The sequence below is a fragment of the Pollachius pollachius genome (assembly GCF_949987615.1).
Source record: "Pollachius pollachius genome assembly, chromosome: 10".
In the NCBI taxonomy this organism is placed as follows: Eukaryota; Metazoa; Chordata; class Actinopteri; order Gadiformes; family Gadidae; genus Pollachius; species Pollachius pollachius.
This window is the reverse complement of record NC_136943.1, coordinates 14,815,883-14,840,519: the sequence shown is the minus strand read 5'-3', so window position 1 is coordinate 14,840,519 and position 24,637 is coordinate 14,815,883. Positions and strand designations below refer to the sequence as shown.

Genomic DNA, 24,637 nt, shown 5'->3' with positions numbered 1-24,637 from the left:
GAGCGGCGAAGAGCTGTAGTTAACAAAGCGGCCTCACACAAAATATTATCAATCTTCTTTGCGATAGAATGTATTTTTCTTTGCATGAAAAATGGTCTTTAAAAAACAAAAACAACAAATGTGAAATTCATGAAAATAATTGTCATCTCGCCATTAAAATACATGCATCAGAAATTCATTTTGAGGACCCATGTACCGGATATAGAAAGGCGGGGCTTCGCCAACTCCCGCCTCCGACGCTCACGGTTCCCTCGGTCAAATGTCTATGGGAAATAAAATGGCGTCTTTGACTGATCGTACGTAAGTAGGTGGCGAAGAAGTAAAAGCTTCATCACGTTTTGAACTACACACTTTTTCCATCTAGTTTCCACTGGGGTTTTGGATTTTCGGTGCCGTTCAAGTAGTTAACTATTATGAAGAAGCATCATGCTAACTGATCTGCACAGACTTAGGACGTTACGACTCTCCCAGTCAAGGTTGCATAGCAACGAGAATGTTTCATAGTTTGTCTTCACCGGAAAAGAGTTCAGTGGCACCAGAGCCTGCCTACGGAAGTGGCACCAATGCTGCTCGTTCATGTGTGAAATCGTCATGTTTTGACACAATATCTCAATAACAGCAAACAAACTATTATCACGGTCAAACCAAAAAGTTAAGTCATGGAGAAAAAAGGCTGAACCTCGCCAGCGATTAAGTTTTATAGACCACTGAAATCACACGTGAAATGACCATCACTCTAGGTTGTGACTGGTTACGAGCAAGGACATCTAATAGGCCTTATGCGCAACATTCTTCCGGGTTCTACAAAACAGTGGTCTTGGCTTCCGGTCGTCCGCTGCTCAATAAGCTGAGTTTATTATGGCGACCTTCTACAGCCGGTGTTTACAGGAGCTACCCCGAACAACTATTAGCGATGTGCACAGTATTGCCAAACGGACGTCCAGAGCCCCGGGGACTCTGTTAGACAAGGGATTTAAGTTTTACGCCTCCTCATTTATTCATAATTATGAAGGTATTTACATTTGTAGCTTTTGCTAATAGCGCTCGTTAGCGTTAGTTAACTGTAAGTAGCCTAGTTGTGTACTTGTATGCTATCAGTTAGTTTAGCAGTATTTTTGCTCACAGACAATTAAGACAATCAGATGAAGACTGCATTTTAGCGATGGGTTTATACTACCAACAGTATAATTACTACGATGTCCTGTGTGTTTAAGCTGGTCTTTGTCGACGTGGTACGCTGGTCGTATGTGTCTAGTAGACGCATAAGACCAGACACTACTATCCTAGTAGACTCTACTAGGATAGCTGCTAGGTTTAATGTCGACTAGCTGCTACCGTTCTGGCAGGTGTTTCAGATTTCTAAAACATTGATTTGTATAAAGACAACTGTGATGAATGAATGAATGAAATGATGCTGTATCTTCTTTTCCACCAGTTTCAAACAAAGACAGGTTGAGAGGTACTGTCACTGTCAGAGCAGCTTGTCACAGGTCCATGCAGAAGAATGAAAAACCACACAGCTTGAGCGTAGGCTATGTTCAGGGATGGGTTTGTTAAATTGTCTGTTTCAGTTCAATGACTGTACAGAATGCGTTCATCAAGCCTCTCAGAATGAATATATTTACACTGCAACTGCTTTCATTTGGCCACCAGCATGTTCTCAACTATGTAAACACCATATTCACAAATACAACACATTCTTCTGAGACACTTGATAAATGGCTATAGTCTACCTGTTAGTGAAAGAAGGTAATTTGTGCAAAGTTGATTGACAGTAAATATTTCTATCGACACATATTTGGTATACCTCTACTCGTATGGTTAACAATTTTTGTATACTAAACACACACACACTATACCGATAACATCATTAGGACACTTGCCATGACATTACATTCGAAAGCTATATATATGGGTTTCCTCCCCTTTTGCAATTGCTACTACTTGCAACTATTGACACCCTGTAGTGGCAGGCATTCCAGTACTGAGCAATATATGTTTATTGTGGTAGACTTGTAGGAAGCCCCTTGTCTTAATTTAGTGGTATCTGTTCTGCCAACTGTCCAATAGTCTCTTTGTGTATTGTATACAGATAGTGCTTCGTGATTCAGATCCCGTCATCATGACCTCAAGTCAGTGTTCATGCAAAGCTGGCACAGCAGTATGCAATCACACTGCTGCACTGCTCTTTCAGACAGCTCATTACTCCGAGCTCAATATCCAGGTTGTCCCCCCTGTTCATGCCTGTACAGAAATGGAACAACAATGGCACAAGCCCAGAACTGCAGTAAGGGTTGAGGCAAATGCACTGTATAATATGTATGTAATAGTTAGGCTATGTGTGCTGCAATAAAATAGTAATTTGCTAAAATAAAGTATAGTGATCTAAGGTTAGAAGCATTAGAGGTGCAGCGTAATATAATGGCGACTCTTTACTTCATAAGGGAGTAAAACCCGGGCCTGTAAACAGCATGATTGTTACAAGACATCTTCTGGCATAAAATGCCGACTGCAGACAGTGGTGTGTCTCCTTATAACGAATTTATCACGCCTAATGTTTCGGACCCATATCGCCCTAACTGACTCATCCTTTGGAAACTGGTGGAAACTTACGCTAGAGTTAAATTTCCCCGACACAGAACAGCTCGGCACACAACAAAAACTGCTGTTCAGATGTTGCCGTTTCTGGTATTTTAACATTTTAATCACACGAAATAGAAAACTAAATACTAAATAGAATACACTAAAGCGAAACTTAGAAGTTACCAGGAGATCACCTACCGCTGCAGACAACCAGTGTACGGAAGTGAAAAGCGGAAATGATTAGACCCGTTTACACCTGTTTTCCGGTTCGAACGCTGGGCGCTCCGCATAACCCCTATTCCCTCCTCCCTAACAAGTATGATGTATGAAGTCTGCGCAGGTCGGAAATAGCTCCCGGTTAGCATTAATAATCGTTGACTAACGGCACCGACAATCCAAAACCCCAGTGGAAACTAGATGGAAAAAGTGTGTAGTTCAAAATGTGACGCAGCTTTTACTTCTTCGCCACCTACAGAGTTTGTTATGTACGATCATTCACCAAAACAGTTTTCTTCAATTCAAAGAATTCTTTCACCCTGGATAAAAAACTGCGGTCACATCAGTGGGGAATTTAGACTCTTTAGGGGTGCTTATCATTGTTGCCCATTGCATCAATTAACAGGTTGACTGTATTTCATGATCATCGTCGTCAGTTAGGTTAGCTATTCTAGAGCGGGATTCTCCTACAGCACAATGGCATTTACCCATTTGAACTTTTGGCCGTATCAAACCGTACCGTGACGGGCTGATTTTTTTTCTGGTTTCTTTTCTGACACTAAAAATATCCTTAGCTGCCAGAAAGGGGCGAGAAAACAACGTTGTAACTAGTTAACAAGTAATATGAGTATAGTAACGAAGGCTTGACCCACTATTTGGCAACATTCAAATAACTACTATTTGTCCAATTTGACTTGTTCGCCGCAGATAAAGAGAACACCAAACAAACATCTGCATACATATCAAGTGACTGGTCCTGTCTCTGTTCTATTTGACTTCAGCTTACTGCTGCAACCCGGTAGCATCATTTGATTTTAGCTTTAATGGAAACAGTCACTTACACAATAGGCCTACAGGGCAAAAAATATAGGTCAACTAAACTCTGATCTTACTTCACTCTACGACAAGAAAAAAGTAAAGATAAGTCACACTCCATTGCAGCAGGTTAGAGGGGACTGTTACTCCAACAGGCTATAGGACTGGCCCAGACAGGAAGTGTGTGTTGTAATGGCTGTCTCTCCAGAGCTCTGTGGACGTTCTGCCAGAAGAGTCCAGGGTGGCGGGCGGCCTGGGGCCAGCTCAGGTAGGTGCTCTTCCTCACCAGCTTCCTCATGCGGTAGTAAGGAGACAGCTGCTTCTCTGGCAGCTCTTCCAGGAAGAGCAGGATCAACACATCTTTCTTCTCATCCAGCAGACGGTAGCTGGAGACGGGACACATCACCACAAGGTCTTTAAACAGCATCCAAGGGGCCACTCGGGCAGCAACGAAAGTCATCACGTGAAGGGAGAGCTATAGCTAGGATTAGATAGTGAAGTGATAAAGCCCTCATGGACGCTGGGCCCAGAGAGAGTGAGAACATCTGAACTAAACCAAAGTTAGACGGTACAGTTGCTGGTCTCACCTGGCCATCTGGATCTCCCTGGAACACCACTTGCTCTCCAGGTAGTGTCTGCTGATCACACAGATGGTCTTCCTACTGCCATAGATGGCCTCTGTAATGTTCTCCATGATGGATATACCTATGGAGGCCACAATAGAAGGCATTATTTCAGAGACATGCATTTGAAATAAGTGTTTTAATTACCATGGGCTATTTCTTCCATTGTATTTGATCAGAGTGAAAGAAAATAGATGTCATTTGTATCCAGATACATTTGGCCATAGTATTTTTGTATTTGAAATACTTAAATTACTTTATTAGTGATGAACAATTAAAGGAGGTTATTACATATTTTAACTATGCTTATATTTCTTAACTCAATTTTGTAGTTTTGACTATTGAAGTTGGTATTCGTCACATGACCTGATGCATGTCATGACTTGCATGTGCCTGTCAAATAACAGAAGGCAGACATCACATGTAAAGATCTGGTCAATTCAGGCAGCCAGCCCTACCTGGCTGGAAGTCTCGGTGGTGCAGGCAGAGTCTCCAGCCTCCCTCTTCCTCCAGTGCAGGAAGCATTTCACTGTGGACCCAGGCTTCATCCTGGACGTTGAAAAGCGTCGTAGCAATATGGCTTGTTTCTCTTCCTCTCTCTTGTGTCATAGAGCAAGGCCATGAGGCAGTAGTAGGCATAGACCAGACGCCAGTGCAGGAAGTGGTAGCCAAAGGCAGTGGGCAGAGTGAGCAGAACCAGGCTGGTGGTGGTAATGTAGCAGAGGAAGCTGGCGTCCATCCACCAGGATTGCACGTCGATGTCCAGGAACATAGTTCCCCTTTCGCTTAGGGGGTACTTGCACACGTACTGGGCGACAGTGACGATCTGTGTTTGATCGCTGCTCAGCGACCACAGCAGGAAGCCAGAGTTAGAGCAGTCACAGGTCAGAGGGTTAACAGAAAGATCTAGATATGTTAGGGCAAGGAGGAACAGGAAGATATTGTGATTGATAACAGTTAACACATTCTCACAGAGTTTCAAACACCTGAGGCTAGTCAGGTTCGCTTGGGCCAGGAAATCTAAATTTTTTAGGTTATTCCTGGAAAGATCCAGAACCTCTAGCTTTGAGATTGGCTGAAATAGCTCAGTATTTAAGTCTGAAAGGCCCCTTTCTCTTATGGCAAGACTCTTTAGGTGAGGTGTGGATATAAACGTGTCTATATCTGCCTCAACAAGGTCAAAATTGTCAGCTGTAAAGTGCTCTAGATTCTTCATTGTTTTAAGAAAATGTATTGGAACATGAAAAGGTTTTAAACAATGAATACCTCTACATATTACGTCCAGATACCTCGAAGAAGGTAAATTCATCAAGTTTTGGTAATAGTTTAGATCAACCCCTTTGTAGCCTTCTGGGATATTCAGATATACAGTGAGATTTCTTAACAATTGCAGTCCACTTAGAATATTGTCCATCTGCAGTGGCAAAGACAGACTAGGACTGTACAATCCTTCAAAACCCTTACTGTGTATTTCTTCAATTATATTTAATTTTACACAACTGAGGGATTCCAAACTTTTAAAATCTCCCATTCCAAAAGGCTTAATTTGGTTATGACTCAAATCCAAGAACTCTTAGGTTCTTAAGACTGATTTTAAAAGAATCATCTAATTCCAAGAATATGTTACCACTTAAATCCAAAACCTTTAGATCCTTTTGATTTTGAAAAGCACACCCATCTAGTTTATGATTGTAGTTATTTAGGAGATATAGTTCTTTGAGTCTTGCTAAATTGAAGAAATCTAAGCAGCCTACCTCATCAATGTGGTTGGCAGATATAGGATATAGGATTTCAAGATACGAGAGACTTTAAAGGTCATGAGGCACGCTGGAGAGATAGTATCTGCCAAATCCAAGTATCTCAATTGCTTCATCGATTGTATTGAATGACTGGAGAGATTAGAGATATTCACAGCTAACTTGGTTAGCTGTGAACAGTTGGCCAGCTTCTGGTCAATGTTGACAACAGTTATAATGGAGGTCCAGTGACCGCAGAGAGGGGATGCTGCATGCTGTCTTTAAGAGACCTCTGTTGATCCATTTCTCTGTATGACAGCTCAAGATGCGTCAGTGAGACCAGACTCTCTAGGAGCTTACTCATGTCTTTGAAAGAGATGCAATGAGTTAAAGATTGAAGATGAGTTACATTCCTGAAGAAACAAGGTTTGGGTATTTCCACCTCCTTGACAGGATCTATGCAACTGCCATCAAAGCTTATCTTCTCAAGATGGGGAAAGACAGGTGTTGTGATGCTGAAGATTGTTAACCCTGTTGAAGACAATTTTAAACCCCTGAGAATAGAGGACAAAGATTTTTAGTCTCAAAAAAGCTGAAGGGGTTTCCAACAATACTGATACAATCAATTTGTGGTAGTTGTAATATGTACTGAATGTCAGTCATTTCTGTTAGCAGGTCTTCATCTAAATCCACCCAATGTAAGCTGGACATTGACCCAAAAGTTCAGGGGGGCGATGATTCTGATTCTGTTATCACTGAGGTCCAGCACTCTGAGCTTCCACAGTCCTTCCAAGAGGTTGTTAGAGAGCTTGGTCAGTTGGTTTTGCTTTAAGCTACGTTCCCTTAGCTCTAGCAAATCAATAAAAGATCTGTCTTGAATATGAGCAATGTGATTCATGGATAGGTCTAACACTGTAAGGTTTGACAAATACCTGAAATCATTCTTGTTAATTGCTTGGATTTGATTAAAATAAATGGATAACCGTGTCACACCTCTGGGGATGCCATCTGGTACAACTAACAGTTTTCTTTGAGAACAGTCAATATTAATACCAGCCGAGTTATACCTATTCTTAGAGAAAGGTATGGTGCAGTTTTTTAACAAGTAAGAAAGTGAAGGATTAAGATACAGCATGGAAAAAATAAGTAAAAAAGCCACATTTTGTAGAACCCAACATCCCACTAGCGACATGGTCTTCTTCAAAGTGATCACTGCCAGGTCCGTTTGGTAGTAACTGTGGAGTAGAGTGGAATGGTGACAAGTCCAATACACACTACAAACACATAAATGATTAATGAATAAAAAGCTTAATCAATATTGTTAATATTATTATAATTATAATAATAATCATTATTATTGCTTTTTATTTGTTAACTATCCATTCATTGCACTTCAGCCCAAAGTGAATTACAATGAATTCAGATACTTTATTCCGGTATCAGCATTTTTCTCTAGGCTGCCTATAGCTGTCGACCTTTAGGATTGAACCCAGTGTAGTTTTCTCTTAGGGGTTGAACTCCTAGTCCCTAGAAAATTAGGAGTACTTTACTATAATTAATGCAAGTAAAATTACGGAAGTAGATTTTGATTGTTATACTCACAGGTTTCCCACAGAATGCCCTTTTCTGCTAACACTTATCAACTCAACAGGATCTCATGACTGGTGACTGTAGTAGGTTTCAGAGGTTTTAAGAGGTGTTGGTTTAACTTCACTGGGGAAGGACCACTGTCTGTATGCTACTGATAGAGAATACTGATGTTATAATTTCACCATTGTTTATCCAGGGGAAGTTAACTAAGCATTGCAAACAGGTGCACATTTTTTTTACACATCATAACAATATGATCTTCATAAACACAAAATAAACAGTACGAATCCTAAAGCCTTTTCTGCATCCATGAGTGGACATTTATTTCAGTAGTGTTTTGTGTAGTATATATATATATATATATATATATATATATTTAATGAACACACACGACACACTCAATATAACTAATTAACATACACGTCTCGGTGACGGTGTCGGGAACAATAACTCAACCCACGCTAACCCACCCATAGACAAACAAACCCCACACAATGTCTCTGCCGCAAAGGACCTAGGAGGGCGCCAGAGGTCCAACTTGCGACTGTCCTAACCACCCCCCCACTCCCTCACGATCCATTGCGGCACCCTGTACTCGGCGAATACGCCCACAGTCGCCACAATATTATAGATTTTTCTTTTCTTTTCCAAGATGAAATCACTGTTCCCCCCGGCACTGTATGGTTAAGGCGGCCGCCATAACAACAATAGGGACCCGCCTTGACTACCAATGTATTAAAAAAAATATATATATATATATCATTTTATCATTATTATTATTATTATTATTATTATTGTTATTATGCATTAACAAAGTACAAAACTCTCGTAGGGTAAGGAAACATCAGGTACAAAGAATAAAGATAAATAATGCATTGGTAATACTGTTCACAACAATAGTCATGCCATAAAGCTTTTTGAATGGAATTGAAACGGCAGGCTAATACATTTCCTGGGGGAAAAACTGGAAATGCAAATGTACCTCCATGTGATGGCAGGGGGTGGGCGTAGCGACGTGGTCATAAGGACAGCTTTGTCAGCTCTCCAGCAGTAGAAAGGTCCACTGATGTCCCAGCACCGCCCACCTCCCCAGCCCCTGTCTGTCAGACAGACACCATCCCTAACAAACTAAACTAATCCACCCTTAAGTCGCCCGCATTCCTTTGTTTGGTTTTTCTGATTTTATTATTAAAAAGAGAAATAAAAGAAAGTGCACTCCAAATTTATCAATCACCCCAAAAAAAGTCAAACCACCAACATCGATCGGCCTCTAGGACGTCCCAGGACACACAGGGGGGCGTCCCCTAGAAGGCATATCCCTCCTCCTCCTCCTCCCCCTCCCCCTCCTCCCACTCGTCCTCTTCCTCCTCCTCGCCTCTTCCTCCTCTTCCTCCCATGCGGTCTCCGCCGCTGGACTTGGAGAGAATGGCCCGCTGGACCTTCATCTGCTCGCGGTTCTCCTCCAGCTCCGCGTCCTTGTGGATCTGGTCAATGGTCTTGGGGCCCTGCTTCACACGCCGGGGCACCCAGAGGTTCTGGGGCGACAGAGAGAGCCGTGAGCCCTGAGCTGCTCGGGCTCCGGCCCTGGACCATGCAACCTGCGCATGCATGTGTGTGTTTGAGTGCGTGCATGCGTATTTGTGCGTGCAATTGGTGTGTGTTTGAGTGTGTTACCCGTCGGAGGTCAAGCATGTCCTGCAGCATGAAGCGGATCCTGGAGGTGGTCTTCCTCTCCTCGATGATCTTCTCCATCATGTTGAAGTACTGATCCATCAGGAGCTGAGACAGGGACACCACCCAACACATTACTACAGGGACACCACCCAACACATCACTACAGGGACACCACCCAACACATCACTACAGGGACACCACCCAACACATCACTACAGGGACACCACCCAACACATTACTACAGGGACACCACCCAACACATCACTACAGGGACACCACCCAACACATTACTACAGGGACACCACCCAACACATTACTACCGCACCCAACAAGTCACTACAGGGACACCACCCAACATATTACTACAGGGACACCACCCAACACCTTACTACACCATCCAACACCTTACTACACTACTCACGCCTTAGGCAGGTGAAATCACCAGATGTAGGCATGTCTTCATGATCAATCTAGCTTTACTCTTCGCTTCAACCTATTCAACATGGTGAATCTGTAAAGTTAGGTCCCTTCAACATAACTAAGACCTCACACTGCTTTACCATGCATTAAACCTCCATCATAACTAGACTATACCTAGACTAAATCATGAAGAAAAAGGCCTTCTTGCTCTGTCACAGACACACGGCAGAGATAATGATGCAGATATCCCAGCCTTAGTGCGTTCATACAGGTCCACAAATGTGTGCGCCTCTGTGCATCACATCATACAGTGTGGCCCGAACACACACACACACAGACACACACAAAACCCTACACACACACACACACACAAATCCCCAACAATAACCACACACCCAACAACACCCACACACATCCGGACAACACCACAACCAACACACACACACACACCCCCACACACAACCCAACAACAGCCCTAATAACACCCACCCCCAACAACACACACACCCCAAACAACACTCACACCCCCAACAACACCCACACACACACCCCTAACAACACCAACACACACCACCAACAACACACACCCCAATTAACACCCAGACTCCCCCACAACACCCCTAATAACACCCACACACACACACCCAACAACACTCACCCACACACACACCCACCTTGGCCTTCCTGTGGTCCAGCTCCTTGCCGATGTTGGAGAGCAGCCAGCACAGGCTCTCCCTGGACTCCTCGTCGTGCTTCTTCAGCAGCGTGGCGATGCAGTGGTGCATGATGGCCTCCGTCAGCATCTTGAGGTTGAACAGCTCGCCAATGAACTTGATGTTGCCCAGCCGGCGCCGGTGGGCCTCGTCCTTCACCTCCTCCAGCGTGTCCTTCAGCTTCTGTTTCTCGCCCTGGACCGGAGGGAGAGAGAGGCTGTGTAAAACGCCTCACCCTGAGCGCTCCTGACGAGCTGGCTGTCGCCCTGCGTGGTTGACTCCACCGTAGGCGTGCACTGTTTGAATGAATGGTTGTAAGATGTTTGGATAAAAGCATCAGCAAAATCCCCTAAAATGTATAAAACCCGGGCAGCCGACCACAGATGTGCGTTTTTATTCTGCATTGCCTTGCACCGTTTCTGTTTATTTCTGTTTTTTGAGTCAGGGTACGACTAGTCTGAGGGGATCAGGTGAGCAGTGGTGCATGGTGGTCTGTCAGGCCGGTGAAGAGTGGTGTGTGTGGTGGTCCGACGGCTCGTTGAACAATGATGTGTAGTGGTCCCCCGGGCCGGTGACCAGCGTAGTGTGTGGTGGTCCACCCTACCTCAGAGGCTGCCTCCAGCTCCTTCTGCTTCTTCTCAAAGAACTCATCGTTGTCATTGTCCTTCTCAAACTCCTCCTGGCAGCGGTTCAGCATCAGCTTCCGGAAGTTCACCGTCTGCCAATGGTTGTCCGTGGTGGGGACTTTGAGCTGGGGGGAAACACACCAGTTAACACACACCAGTTAATACAGCAGCTAACAGAACCATCTCAGGTCTGTTCGTTGAGCATCTTCGTCGTCCCTTGTTGGATATGCCTTCTACAGTTTAGGTTTAGGCTCGCCCAAGCAGAGGCTAAGCAGAGGCTAAGCATGCCCCTGGGGTGACAACAGGAGCAGCCACCTACCCCCATTAGGCAGCGGCACATGTTGGCGTAGACCACGGAGAAGTTGGGCTCCGAGATGGCCTTCTCGAAGATGAGGCCGGTGACGCCGTTCAGCCGCTCCTCCGTGTCGATCTGGAGCTCCATCACCTGCTTCATCAGAGGCTGGAACATCTGCCGCGTCAGCTTGTTGAGCACGCTGCGCAAACGCTTGAACAGCTCCTGGGTCTTGAGGTGCTCGGGGTCCTCCACCTCGCCCGCCGCCTCCTCCGGCTCGCCCCCGCTGGCCCGCGTGGCCTTCTTCACGTCCGCTTCCAGGTCTGCTCCGCCTTGTTCAGCTGCACGTCCTCGCCCAGGGACATGCTGTTGATGATCTTGCGTGGCCCCTTCCCCTGCTGGAGGTGGCGCGGCCCGGCCATGTTCATGCCCATGCCTGGAGGCTACAGGCGGGGGACAGAGGTCAGGCACTGAACGACATGAAACACACTGGAACCTCCAATGACATGAAACACACTGGAACCCCCCAACGACATGAAACACACTGGAACCCCCCATCGTCATGAAACACACTGGAACCCCCCAACGACATGAAACACACTGGAACCCCCCATCGTCATGAAACACACTGGAACCCCCCAACGACATGAAACACACTGGAACCCCCCATCGTCATGAAACACACTGGAACCCCCCAACGACATGAAACACACTGGAACCCCCCATCGTCATGAAACACACTGGAACCCCCCAACGACATGAAACACACTGGAACCCCCAAACGAGATGAAACACACTGGAACCCCCAAACGAGATGAAACACACTGGAACCCCCAAACGAGATGAAACACACTGGAACCCCCCAACGACATGAAACACACTGGAACCCCCAAAAAAGATTAAACACACTGGAACCCCCAAACGAGATTAAACACACTGGAACCACCATATGAGATGAAACACACTGGAACCCCCCAAACGACATGAAACTCTCTCTCTCTCTCTCTCTCTCATTAGTCATTTAAAGACATACTATAAATAATGCATTGCTCTTTAAAAGGAACGTGACGATATAGCGGTACGGACGGTGTGGCGGTAATTATGGCCTGTGGGCTTGTGCACCATATCATACTGCTGACCCTGGATATTGGACAAGCCTGAGATGAATCAAATTAAACAAGCACTTACACTTCTTTCCATCTGGTTTCAGGTCAGGCAGCTTCTTCATCTCCATGTTCAGTGTCGCCTCCAGCTGTTCCAGGGATCTCCTCAAGGTCCCTACGTATGACGGAGGAAGGACCTCCACCGTCGTCCAGTCCCTGGTGGGTGGAGGATCCTTCAGGGATCTGAAGGTCTGTATGAGGTGGAGGTGGTCTTCAGTGTGTGAGAGCTGCTTCACCTCTGATCTTCTATTGGTCAGATCTGCTATTTCCTGCTCCAGCTCTTCGATGAGGCCTTCAGCTTCTTTCTCTGTGGATTTCAGTTTCTCTTTAACCGTTTGGTTGAGATCATCCTGGTACTTTTCAACAGAGCACTTCAGAGCAGTGAGGACCTTTACACCATCGGCTAACTCTCTGTCTGCATCTGCTTTAATGCAGTCCACTGTGTCTTTGATCTCCTGAATCTTTCGTTGTCTCTCTTGGATCATATGCTGAACTTCAGCCTCTATCTTCCCCAGCTGGGCCGTCTTCACTTCATATTCCTCCTTTAGAGGTACAACAGGATGGGACCTGTGGAGCCCTTCTGTGCAGAACAGACACACACACACCTGTTCAGTCTGGCAGAAGAGCTCCAGGAGTCGGTTGTGTTTCTTACACATCCTGTCTTCCAGACGGTCCATAGCGTTGACAAGCAGATGTGTCTTCAGGCGTGCGACCCTCTGATGGGGCTCCATGTGGGTTTGGCAGTAAGACATGAAACACATCAGGCAGGACTTCAGTGCCTTCAGCTGGGGGCCAGTACAGATGTCACAGAGAACTTCTCCTACATCAACACAAGGCGGCTCTTTCACTAGTACATAACTTCTGAACCGATCAACCATCCCTGATATGAAGGTATTGACCTGTAAATCAGGTCTTGTGTGGAACAGTGCGTTGCAAACAGGACATTTGTGCTGGACTTGGTCATCCCAGAACGTTGTAATACAGGTTCTGCAGAAGTTGTGTCCACATGGGGTGGATACTGGGCTGTTGAACACATCCAAACAGATTGAACATGAAAAGTCCTCTTCAGACCAGGAAGTAGCAGAGGCCATTCCTAGAAAACAATTGTAAAATCAAGTTTATAAAACCACATAACATTCGTTTTTAACTTGCATAACAATGGTAAAATAAAGGTTTCAAATCGTTGTAATAACGCAAGTGTTTTATACAGGGGCGTAGGAATGAGTTTAACATTGGGGGGGACACATATCGGAAACCTGACAGATCTGGTATCATTTTTAGGTGGGACAAATGCGCCTGTCTCCGATATTGGAGGGGACACGTCCCCTCCGTCCCCCCCGGTTCCTACGCCCTTGGTTTTATATATTACATTTTCGTGTTGCTTCACATGAAGCCCTGCTACCAGCACAGGTTCATTGAGGATTACGGTAAAATATATTGGACTCACCTTATAGTGTTTCTGCCGGTCTATTTTGATTATAAAGTGTTGATCTTTGTCTCCAAAAGGACAGATGTGCCTCGACGTTGCATTACTTAGGTTTCGGTTAAAACAAACTTTCGTTTCTTGAACACGACGTCACTTCCTCCATTCACATTTTTACATAGACGCCATTGTACGTCAGTGCCTCCGCCATATTGGAGAGGTCAAGACTGCCCTGTAAACAAATTCAAGCAAGACTAAACTAGTCTAGACTTAAATACTAAATTCTCCTATTTACTCTCTCTCTCTCTCAATTAAATTCAAAAAAGCTTTGTTGGCATGACAAATAAACAATTCACATTGCCAAAGCAGGTTGACAATAAAGAGGTCAAAATAGAAAAAGTCAAATACAAGATATATATATATATATATTAGTGCTGTCAAGCGATTAAAATATTTAATCGCGATTAATCGCATCAATGTCATAGTTAACTCGCGATTAATCGCGATTAATTGCACATTTCTTTATATACTAAATATCCCTTGATTTCGTGCTGCTAGCCTTTTAATGAGATCAGAGTGTTGAGAAGGACAGTAATAAAATATATTTGGTAAGATGGATATAAGAAGAGACCCGCAGTGAATTCAACCCGGTCCACTTGACATCAGGGAGGTGCGTGACAGTGGTAGGCCTACCGTAAAACTTCAATAGCCCAGGCTTTTATTTGTTTCAATCACTGAGCTTTCGAACAAAACTCTTGCTCATTAAAGGTGGGAAATACTATAACATTTATTATTTAAACCAGCATGAATATTCCTACCGTACGAAGGCCTATACACATTACCAGGCTATCGAATAACACCTACACACACACACGGCGGCGGAGTGGTAATCGGGAGAGCTGGGGTGGGCCGTTAACGTTTCGGGGCTATGGGGCTGATTACTGCGGGATAACAATATTGCGTTTATAAAAGTTTCTTGCAGCGCCGTCCGACAGCCTGAGCTGTGCGCCCACAACCTCTCACTCACTCAACAGCCGTAACACTCAAAAACTGTCAACGTCGCAACCAAGTCGATTTTGTCTAGAGGGGAGTAACTGAGCGGCCCCTTCCGAAGTGGTACAGCCCAGGTGGTCCTTGAACTGCGATTGGTCGGAAAGAGGTAACAGCTAATGACAACATTGAACTCTAGTACCAGGCTCAAACAGAGTGACACACAAACACACACACACTTTTAAGGAGTTTTTGTGCGGCGTGCTTGTTGTTTTGTTTCCGGTGTAGCTAGATCCGGTATGGTTTTGGAGTTTTTCTTAAGTGACTAGTTGTTGCTAGACAGCAGGTGAAAAAACGACAATGTTTGCCAAACCAAAAGAGCGTTAATCGCGCGATAAAAAAATTAACGCCGTTAAAATTGGTTTGCGTTAACGCCGTTAATAACGCGTTAAACTGACAGCACTAATATATATACATATCAGATATTATACGAAGTACTCAATATATAAAAAGTAAAATGTCTGTTATTAAAATTACAATTAGTATCTCCTATAAACAGATAATTAAAGATACACTGTAAATACATAGTATTTAAAATATGGGGGACGTGTACAATAGTGTAGTCATTGTGGAAAAAGTGAGTCCAGTGGGATGAGTCTGTTGATGGGGAGTTTGAGGTCCTTCTCACATCACAACACGTGACGAATCGGGCTGCTGTGATCGCACATTGCTGTATTTCTCTCAACAGGTATGGCAGTTTGTGAGCATCTGGTATGTCTTTAAAGTACTTGCATGCCTTTGTATCCGTGGGAAGTGTGTGTTCCTGATGTCTGTGTATGACTGGAAAGAAGTTAGGAAGTGCTGCTCAGTTTCTAGATGGATTTTTGTGCAGTGGAAGCACAGTCTGTCTTCTCTTGGGAGCCAGTTCTGTCTGTGGCATCCCTTCTCGATGGCCAGGCTGTGTTTGCTGAGTCTATACCTTGTCAAGTCAGTCACGTTGGTCAGGTATTCTGCAACAGTGTATTCTCGGTTAAGGGACAAATAGGCCAATTTACTCAGGTTTTTGGTGGACTCTTTCCAATGTGCCAAATCATTTTCCTTTTGTTTTCTTATAATTTGGGTTTGCCTGATGTGGTGGTTGTTGTGTGTTGGACTGAGTCCCAGGACAAGCCAGCTAAGGGGACACTTTTCTAGGTGTAACTTTCTGAAAATAAATAAATACATTAAGCATAATAGGACCCCTTTAAGTGATAAAGCCCTCATGGACGTTGGGCCCAGCTTGGCCTCTTCATGGAGCTGAGGCTTCCACTATGCATGAAGAACGTGGAAGAGAGTGAGAACATCTGAACTACCCAACATATCTCTCTAAGCTCTGGCGGGTTAACCAACTATCTTAATATAACAATGGCCCAAGAATCTCATGTCTTGAGATGCTTCTCATGCCAAACCTTTCAAGTACAGCAGGTAACATGACCTTGTAACTGAAGACAGTGATATTGATTGGATTAATACTACCATAGACTGCTACAGAGCAGTATGTGGCGTTCCATAGACATTTAAGGAGGCTACGACTATGGCTGACTCAAAAGAGTGAGTAAAGCCATGGATGACGAAATCCAATCGTTGAATGAAAAAAACACGTTTACACTGACAAATCTGCTAAAAGGCAAATAGACACTGGCAGGTAAATGAGTTTACTCTATCAAAAGTGATATTGACAGAACTGAAATACAAAGCAAGGTTTGTGGCCAAGGGCTATAGCCAGAGGATAGGGATTGACTATGGAGCAGGGCCACCGCTCCCCATACGCAGAGTACGCAGATCGCTTGGGGCCCCAAGAACCTGGCGGGGGGGCCCAAAATTAAGGTTGCTAAAAAAATGTCATGATAATTATTACATTATTACATTACAAAAAATATAAAAATTAGTTATGAACAGAACCACCATTGTTTTTTCTTAATTATGTACCCTATCACTCGTGGTGGGAAGGTGAAAATCCTCATCTGGGTATCAATTTCAATCAATCTAATGGAGATGTAGATATATCACACGAAAAGTATGTTAACAAGATACTGGGGAGGTTTAACATGCAAAACTGTAAACCCAGAGGAACACCCTGTGATCAAACACTTGACTATACAGAAAATGCATTAAAAATGGATGATGTCAGGATGTACAGAGAGGCAGTAGGCAGCCTTGGCCTCAACTATACAAGAGTAATAATAATAAATATAACCGCAAGCGGTGATTAACGGGGTCCGAGCAAAATGAAAAGTCAAGAACACACTAATGGAAGATCGATAAATGACATAATTATGAAGGAAAGATGTTGATGTTCCCCTTGATGCCATACTGTGCTTTCAGGTGACTGGGCTGCAGAGCAATGGCCGAATGTCATGTTCAGCTTGTTCATAATTGTCTAATCGGGATTCAAACTCTCAAACTAAGGATCACCAGTACAAGCCATTATCCTATTATGCCACTGACAAACCTGAAATGTAGCCTCATTCACATGGTGAAAATGTCTATTGATAAGCACACAACATCCAGAAAACTCCAAGCAAACATTCCTGAAACAAATTCAGAGCTTTCTCAGAAGCAAATACCTGAACAATCTTTGAGATTCTGGGGAAATTAAACATTTGTTGTCAAGAACACTAACGGAAGAAATATTAATATGACAGAGTTCATTATGAAGGAATAATGGTTAACAAAGAAGTTCTCCTTAATGCCATACTGTGTCTTGGCAGTCAGATTCTTGGAAACTAATGAGCCGGAATGTTGATTGCCTGATGAATTTCAGGTGCTGTTCAATGTTGTGTTTCAAAAATGATTGGCGATGACAGAATGTCATGTCCAGCATGTTCATAATGCGCTAATCGGGATTTGAACACTCAACCTAAGGCTCACCAGTACAAGGCATTATCCCATTGAGCCACTGACATTCCTGATTTTAGCGATTAATATGATGAAAAACATTTGAGTCCAGGTCAATCTGGTAAGGAGAAATAAGGCTAGTTCATTTTTTTTGTTAAATAGCGCCACCTTTGGGTGCAGTACCACAATTTGGGTTTATGGGTTGTGGGGGGTATTGGTATCCACCTAATAATAGTTGTATGTTTTTTAATACAATAACAAAATGGTCATATAAGAAAAATGGGATAACTGCTCCAACTTTATTGGCCAATATTTCTCAAATGGAACTAAATAAAACAAATTCTGTTTTTATGATCTTAGTGAGGCTTAGTCTAAAGATTTGATGTTGCGATTTGGTGAATTTTTGATTATTTTTGTAGCCTGTGAATCTTTTTATAATGTTTTGCTTTAGGATTTTTATAGATGCATCTGATTCTAGAGATGAATATTATGAAAGAATTTTGAGTCCAGGTCAATCTGGTGGGGAGAAATAAGCCTAATTCATGATTTTTTACAATAGCGCCACCTTTGGATACAGTACCACAAATTTGGGTTTATGGGTAGTGGGGGTTATTGTAACCATACCTGAAAATTTGTTTTCGACTTACGGTATAGGCTGCAGTATGACTTTTACAGAATTTGAGAGAAAAAAAAAACGTTACAGAAACAATATGGGACCAAGCAACTTTGCTGCTCGGACCCCTAATAATAACAATACCACATTTAATTTTGGGCGCCTTTTAAGTCACCCAAGGTCACCTTACATAGAGTAAACAAAACATAAAATAACAACAACTGAGTATAAAATAACAGCATCAAACATTATTATTAACCAAACATCGATCGCTGGTCACTGTAGTGCACGGTGACCAGTCATAGTGAGTAGGCCAGTTTGAACAGGTGGGTTTTCAGTTTGGATTTGGACGTTGTGATGGAATCTGACTCTGTTATGTTAGGGGGAGGGAGTTCCATAGGGTGCTGCTTGGCTGGGTGCCAAGCAGCTTAAGACTTGGGTACCCATGGTTATAAGGCGTGGTTTGGGGATGGTGAGTAGTTCAGCATAGGTTGAGCGGAGGGTGCAGGAGGGGCTGTATTCTTGGAGGTGGTCCCAGAGGTAGGAGGGGGCTAGATGGTGGGGAGCTTTGTATGTGAGGAGGAGGTTTTTGTACTGGATGCAGTAATGTACCAGGAGCCAGTGAAGTTGGATGAGAATAGGGGTGATATGTTCAGACGATTTGGTGCGGTCGATTATCCGGGTGGCCAAGTTCTGAATAATTTGCAGTCTGCTGATGAGTTTGGTGGGGAGTCCGGTGAGGAGGGCATTGCAGTAGTTGATGCGGGAAGTGACAAATGAGTGAACCAGGATTTCGGTGCTGGATTGGGACAGTGATGGGCGGAGTCTGGAGATGTTTCGGAGGTCAAAGAAAGCAATCCGGGTGGTATTTTGAATTCGAGGTGCAAATGAGAGGGTGCTGTCTAGGATGATGCCGAGGCTCTTGACTTGGGGGGAGAAGAGTACAGGGAATCCGTCGATGATGATGGGCGGTACTGGGGATATGTTTTGGTTTGGTGAGGGTGGCTTGGAGCCGATGACCAGGGCCTCCGTTTTATTTTCGTTGAGCTTCAGGAAGTTCTTGCTCATCCAGCTCGGGATGACTTCCAGGCAGGTGAGGAGGGAGGTGGGAGGGAAGGCGGCGGTGGGTTTGGAGGAGATGTAGACCTGTAGTGTGTCGACGGCAAAGCAATGAAAGTGGATCCCATGATGACGGAGGATTGTGCCCAGGGGGAGGAGGTAGATGATGAAGAGGAGTTGCCCAAGACTGACCCTGGGGACACCCAGCGAGACACCCGAACAGCCAGACTTGTGGCCCTCCATTTTCACGAATTGTTGGCGGTCAGTGAGGTATGATGTAAACCAGCATAGTGCAGCACCAGTGATCCAAATGCCAGCCAGGCAATCCAGGAGTAGTGTGTGGGAGATAGTGTCGAATGCTGCGCTGAGGTCAAGAAGGATTAGAATGGTAGTTGTCTGGAGTCAGCTGCACGGAGGTCATTAGTGATTTTGACCATGGCTGATCAGTGGTGTGTTTTGGATGGAAACCGGATTGGAAAGGTTCATGGCGGTTGTTTATGTCGAAGTGGGACTGTATTTGTGCGGCAACCACCCTTTCAAGTGTTTTGGAGATGAAAGGGAGGTTGGAGATGGGCCGGTAAAGGTTGAGGTCAGTTGGGTCAGCACCAGGTTTTTTCAGGATGGGTGTGATAGTAGCCAGTCGGGAGTGCGGGGTACAGTGCCAGTGGTGAGGGAGGAGTTAATTATGTTGGTGATCATCGGAGAGATGGATGGTATACAGGCTTAGACAAGGGAGGTGGGAAGGGGATCAAGCTGACAGGTAGTGGATTTGTTCAGAGTTCAGAGATGGTGTGTGCTGATACTGGGGTGAAGTTGGAGAGGGAGCTGATAAGAGGCCGGAGGTGATCATCCAGGTTGGATTGTTTGAGAGGTGCAGGATGAGGCCAGTTGTTGGTGAATGGTATGGATTTCAGAGCTGAAGAAGTCCAGGAAAGCAGTGCCCTGAATGGTGGAAATGTCTGGTGGGTTTTAGGAGTCTGAGTTAGGTGTCTGACCAGTGTTGATGAGGTAAGAATAGTATGCAGATTTAGCAGTAGTAAGGGCGCTTGTAGTGGTGAAGGTGGTCCCAGAACATTTGACGTAGTCCAGTGGTAGATGGTCCAGGTGATGAAGCCACAGAACCAGCGTGGTGGAGGCAGAGGAATGAAGCGTGCCGGTTGTAGCTTCGCTGGAGACGGGGAAACAGCTGAGCGACGCCGGGGATTAGCAGCAAGTGAACACCCTTGGGGCATACGGGCGTTAGTGTGTCGGGGATGCAGCGTCCTTCACGTTGACAGCAATCCGTGGGCGCAGGGTAAGCGTCCAGGAGAGCTTGCAGGTTGGCAGCAGACCAGTCGGATCAGGCGTGCCTCCTGGGGCACGACAGAGCAGGCTATCCAGCTACAGAGTGCGGAGAGTAGACCCAGGAGTCCCATGCAGGTGAGCCTTGTATCGGCGAGGCTAGCCCAGAGGCTAACCAGTGGCAGACAGGTAGCAGCAGACAGGTAGAGACTGTTTAACTGGTGTTTCAGTGTAGTCGCAGTGCTACATCGAACAGGCCGAATCAAACAGATGGCTTTGAAGTCCAGAGTTCAAACACAACAAAAGCAAAAAAACTAAACTGGAAAATCTCGCAAAAAAAGCGAAAACAGCGGAGGAGGACATATCCTAGAAGACATATCCCTCCTCCTCCTCCCCCTCCTCCCACTCGTCCTCTTCCTGTCAACAACGTGCCATGCTTGATTGTAGCGAACAAAAATTGTGTAACTGTAACTTACATATGCAAGTCCTTTAATTTACGTGTCAACACTTGCTATATATTATTTATAAATATAAATTATATAAATTATAAATTCCAAAACTTTCGTCCTTGAACTGAACTCCGGCGCATTCGGCAATCGACTTGTGTGGACTTCCTGTAAACACGGACCTACCGGTAATGCTTGTTAAACTTTCTTTTTAAATAAACTCCGGGTTTGCAAACTAAAGGTACGGCCACGCCAAACGCGTTACTCGCGTTGGATAACGCGTGCAACGCGCCTAACATGCCGCTTGATCATTGTGTGTCACAAAAATGGTTCAACGCGCCTAACGCGCCTACGCAGCGCTGTATGTAGGAGTTCGCATGATAGAGTTTAGATCGGGTTAGATTAAATAATCTCGGATATGAATAACAATAATCGGGTTAAATAACTTCACATGGTGTGTCTGGTGCACTAGCGGCGCCAGGATTTTGATTGTGGGTGGGCCTCCAGAAAACTGGATGGGCCAGTTATAATAAGCCAAAAATAAAAACCGGGTTCCCCTTCATCTCCGTTTCAGCGCATTTCTGCGGCACTGAGGACAGCGACTCAGTAGCCTACCTGTGTGGCTCTTATATGTTGCTGTCCTTAGCTCAGTGCTGAAGCGGACAAAGACATACACCTTGGCATTAAGCCTAACTTCATTTATCTCTTTTGAACGTTCAGTACATAAAAAGACTGAAACAGAATTATATCTTTGGAGGGTCTGTTTCTCTCTCCATTTATTTACCCAGCACAGCGGGCAGGGAACTGTCCAAAATTATTTAACTGTTTCTTATAAATTCAGAATGACAGACGAACTGTATGGACATGAAATAACAGTAGCATTGAATCTGACACAGCTGCTAAACACAAACAGCAGGAAAACGATTAAAAATTATTTCTCCTGTAGCTTATTTCTTAAGAATAATTAAATGAATAACATATCTAACCATATAAACAAAAGCTTAACAATCCGAGATAACTGATAAATAATCATAAATGCACACAATTCAGTTAAAACTTGCTTGTGGGACTTGGGGCTGACAGCAGGAGACGGCGGGGTTTCGTGCTGAACACAGCAATCACCAGTGAATCAGTCAATTCACTTTCAAATGAAAGCAGGGACAAAGTACAACGAACCTACATCTACAAAAATGGGGAGGCCCAGAATTGTAAGCACGCCCCCTTCTGGCAGCTATAGGTTTCTTCAGTGAGAAGGAAGAAAAACAGGATGCTTTCTTTAACATGGTGGTACAGGCGCTCCACCCAGGGCCGTTTCAAGGAATTCGGGGGCCCAAAGTGCATTAAATGAAATGGGGGGGTGGGGGGTCAGATTAGAGTGTCGTTGCATTTTTTTCATAACCAGTCGAGGTCTTGGGGCCCCAGGCCAGCTCAGGGCCCCAAGCAATTGCTTGGTTTGCTTGCCTTCTCGCGACGGGCCTGGCTCCACCTACATTGATTATTTCCCGCCTGCTCCAATGAACCAAGAAAGCCGGCTCCTTGACGAAGGGGAATATACCCCCTTGGTTTTACACAGGCAAGACACTGAAATTGTAACATCTGGCAAGCAGTGACCGTACCTGCTTGGCAGTGTAAAAATGCCTTCTGTTTCATCATGTGTTTAGGTAGAGTAGGGTTAGGGTAAGGTGACCAGATTTCTAAGACAAAATCTGGGGACATTTTCAGTTCAGAGGCGTAAAAACCTTTTGTCTTTGAAAATCTAAAACGGGGCCACTTCCCTTACCATTCATAAAGCAGTTTCTCTCACCCTATTTCTCCAAAATTGCAAAGGAATTGATGAAAAATTAGTTTTTTTTCTCAGATCAAAGGAGCTGAGATCAAGAAGATCAATAAAATCAGCTGCAATAAACAGGGATCAGCAGACTTCTTCACCCAAACTAAGGCCTCCCAATTACACCATATGATTTTCAGAAGATTTGGGGAAGACCTTTAAATGGAAAATGCCACAGTTCATGTTGAATGACAACTTGAGGGTATATGGTTTTAAGTTAGTTTAATCCGTTTTCCCTTAAAGTGTAATTCCGGTGCAAATTGAACCCAGGGTCTTTGTTTTGGCATGAAAACCCATCAAATAAGCTCTCCAGATACCTTTTCAATTGAAAATCAAGTATGATAGTTTGCCCGGCGCAATGTTTGGCATCCATGTTATTAGCTTGGGGCATTGAGTTTCCCTTCCAAATCGACATTTTTGAACCACTAATATTGTTAAAAATCCCCAAACCTCTGCAGTAGCAGGACAAGGGTCCCTACACATAAAATAAAGCACAAACAACTTAAGGTACGGCCACACCAAACGCGTTACTCGCGTTAGGGGCGTCGAAAATCTGCATTTTTGCATAGGGAACCATTGGTTTAGGCGCGTAGATGCGTGACACGCGTTAAAGCGGCACATTAGGGGCGTTAGGCGTGGCAGATGCACGTAATGACGCACGTAAACACACCAACTCGCCCAACGCACCAACGCGCCGAGTTCAAAAAACGCGTGACGCTTGCACAGAAGCACATGGCGGACATCTTACTCTTTATTCTGGGTGGAAATAGTAACATAGTTACGCCATTAAAAGTGTTTATGTAAACATTTTTAGCGAGAAATGTGCATTTTACTTTCATAATGTTCGCTCTGTGAATATGAAGGATGTTTGGTTTGATAGTTATGACAAGAGGGAACGCTCCATTCACTTGCATGGGCTGTGTCTTTGGTTGCTAAGCAACCTTAACGTCTTTGGCGAACTATTTCTCTGCTGATCAACACTACGAATGCTGGAAACACACCAGACCACCCACGGCGCTACCATTGGGCCCAGGTGGGCCTGGGCCCACCCATTTTAGGTCCGGGCCCGCCCATTTTGACCGAGGCCTATAGTGAGTAGTGAGTGATTTTCATTCTAGCTGTTCATCCAATAAGCAGCCTGAGGAAAGCTTTGAGTAAAAGCTTCTCAGCCAATCAGCAGCTTCTACCCCACGTGTGGACTGCCTGCCCACGCACGTTGATTCTATTCTGGGCAAATCATCACCTGTACAGCAAAACTCGGACCTACAGAAATTATGGAATGACATACTGGACAAGCAGATGATGGAGCTGAACACTCGTTTCAAGCCCGACACATACGGCTTTATGGGAGCCGCTGCTGCCTGCCTGCCACGGTCAGACACCTTTGGTGACAAGGCACTCATCCGGCCCGCCTGCGCGCACTTTTCCATTCTGGTGGAAGACGCAGAGCACACTGTGTTTGTGCAGCAGCTTAAAAGAAAGGCAAAGGCCAACAAGACCATGAACGAGAAAAATGAAACAATCGTAGAAGTGCTCGACGCATGCCCCCGTGATATTTTTCCCAACATGAACAGTCTCCTGCGGGCCCTCCTCACATTGCCCATGACGACATGTACTGTGGAGAGACTCTTTTCAGCTGTCAATCGGATAAAAACAGGCACCAGGGCT

The 24,637-nt window shown here is 44.7% G+C and overlaps 1 protein-coding gene and 1 pseudogene across 2 annotated transcripts; both read right to left on the bottom strand.

The window, feature by feature from the left end:
* Nucleotides 1–3,771: 3,771 nt before the first annotated feature.
* LOC307081381 (toll-like receptor 2 type-2) lies at nucleotides 3,772–7,166 on the bottom strand (annotated as a pseudogene). The gene is made up of 3 exons: nucleotides 4,697–7,166; nucleotides 4,203–4,320; nucleotides 3,772–4,001 (listed from the first exon to the last, which is right to left on the bottom strand). The product of its transcript is annotated as a toll-like receptor 2 type-2 (transcript).
* A 493-nt stretch (nucleotides 7,167–7,659) lies between these two features.
* On the bottom strand, nucleotides 7,660–14,006 carry LOC307081343 (uncharacterized protein). The gene is made up of 7 exons (XM_079744488.1): nucleotides 13,900–14,006; nucleotides 12,478–13,545; nucleotides 11,317–11,732; nucleotides 10,976–11,122; nucleotides 10,333–10,566; nucleotides 9,239–9,343; nucleotides 7,660–9,099 (listed from the first exon to the last, which is right to left on the bottom strand). The coding sequence occupies exons 2-7, from the start codon at nucleotides 13,541–13,543 to the stop codon at nucleotides 8,869–8,871; spliced, it is 2,199 nt and encodes a 732-aa protein (XP_079600614.1). The 5' UTR covers nucleotides 13,544–13,545; nucleotides 13,900–14,006; the 3' UTR covers nucleotides 7,660–8,868.
* Between the last annotated feature and the right edge of the window lie 10,631 nt (nucleotides 14,007–24,637).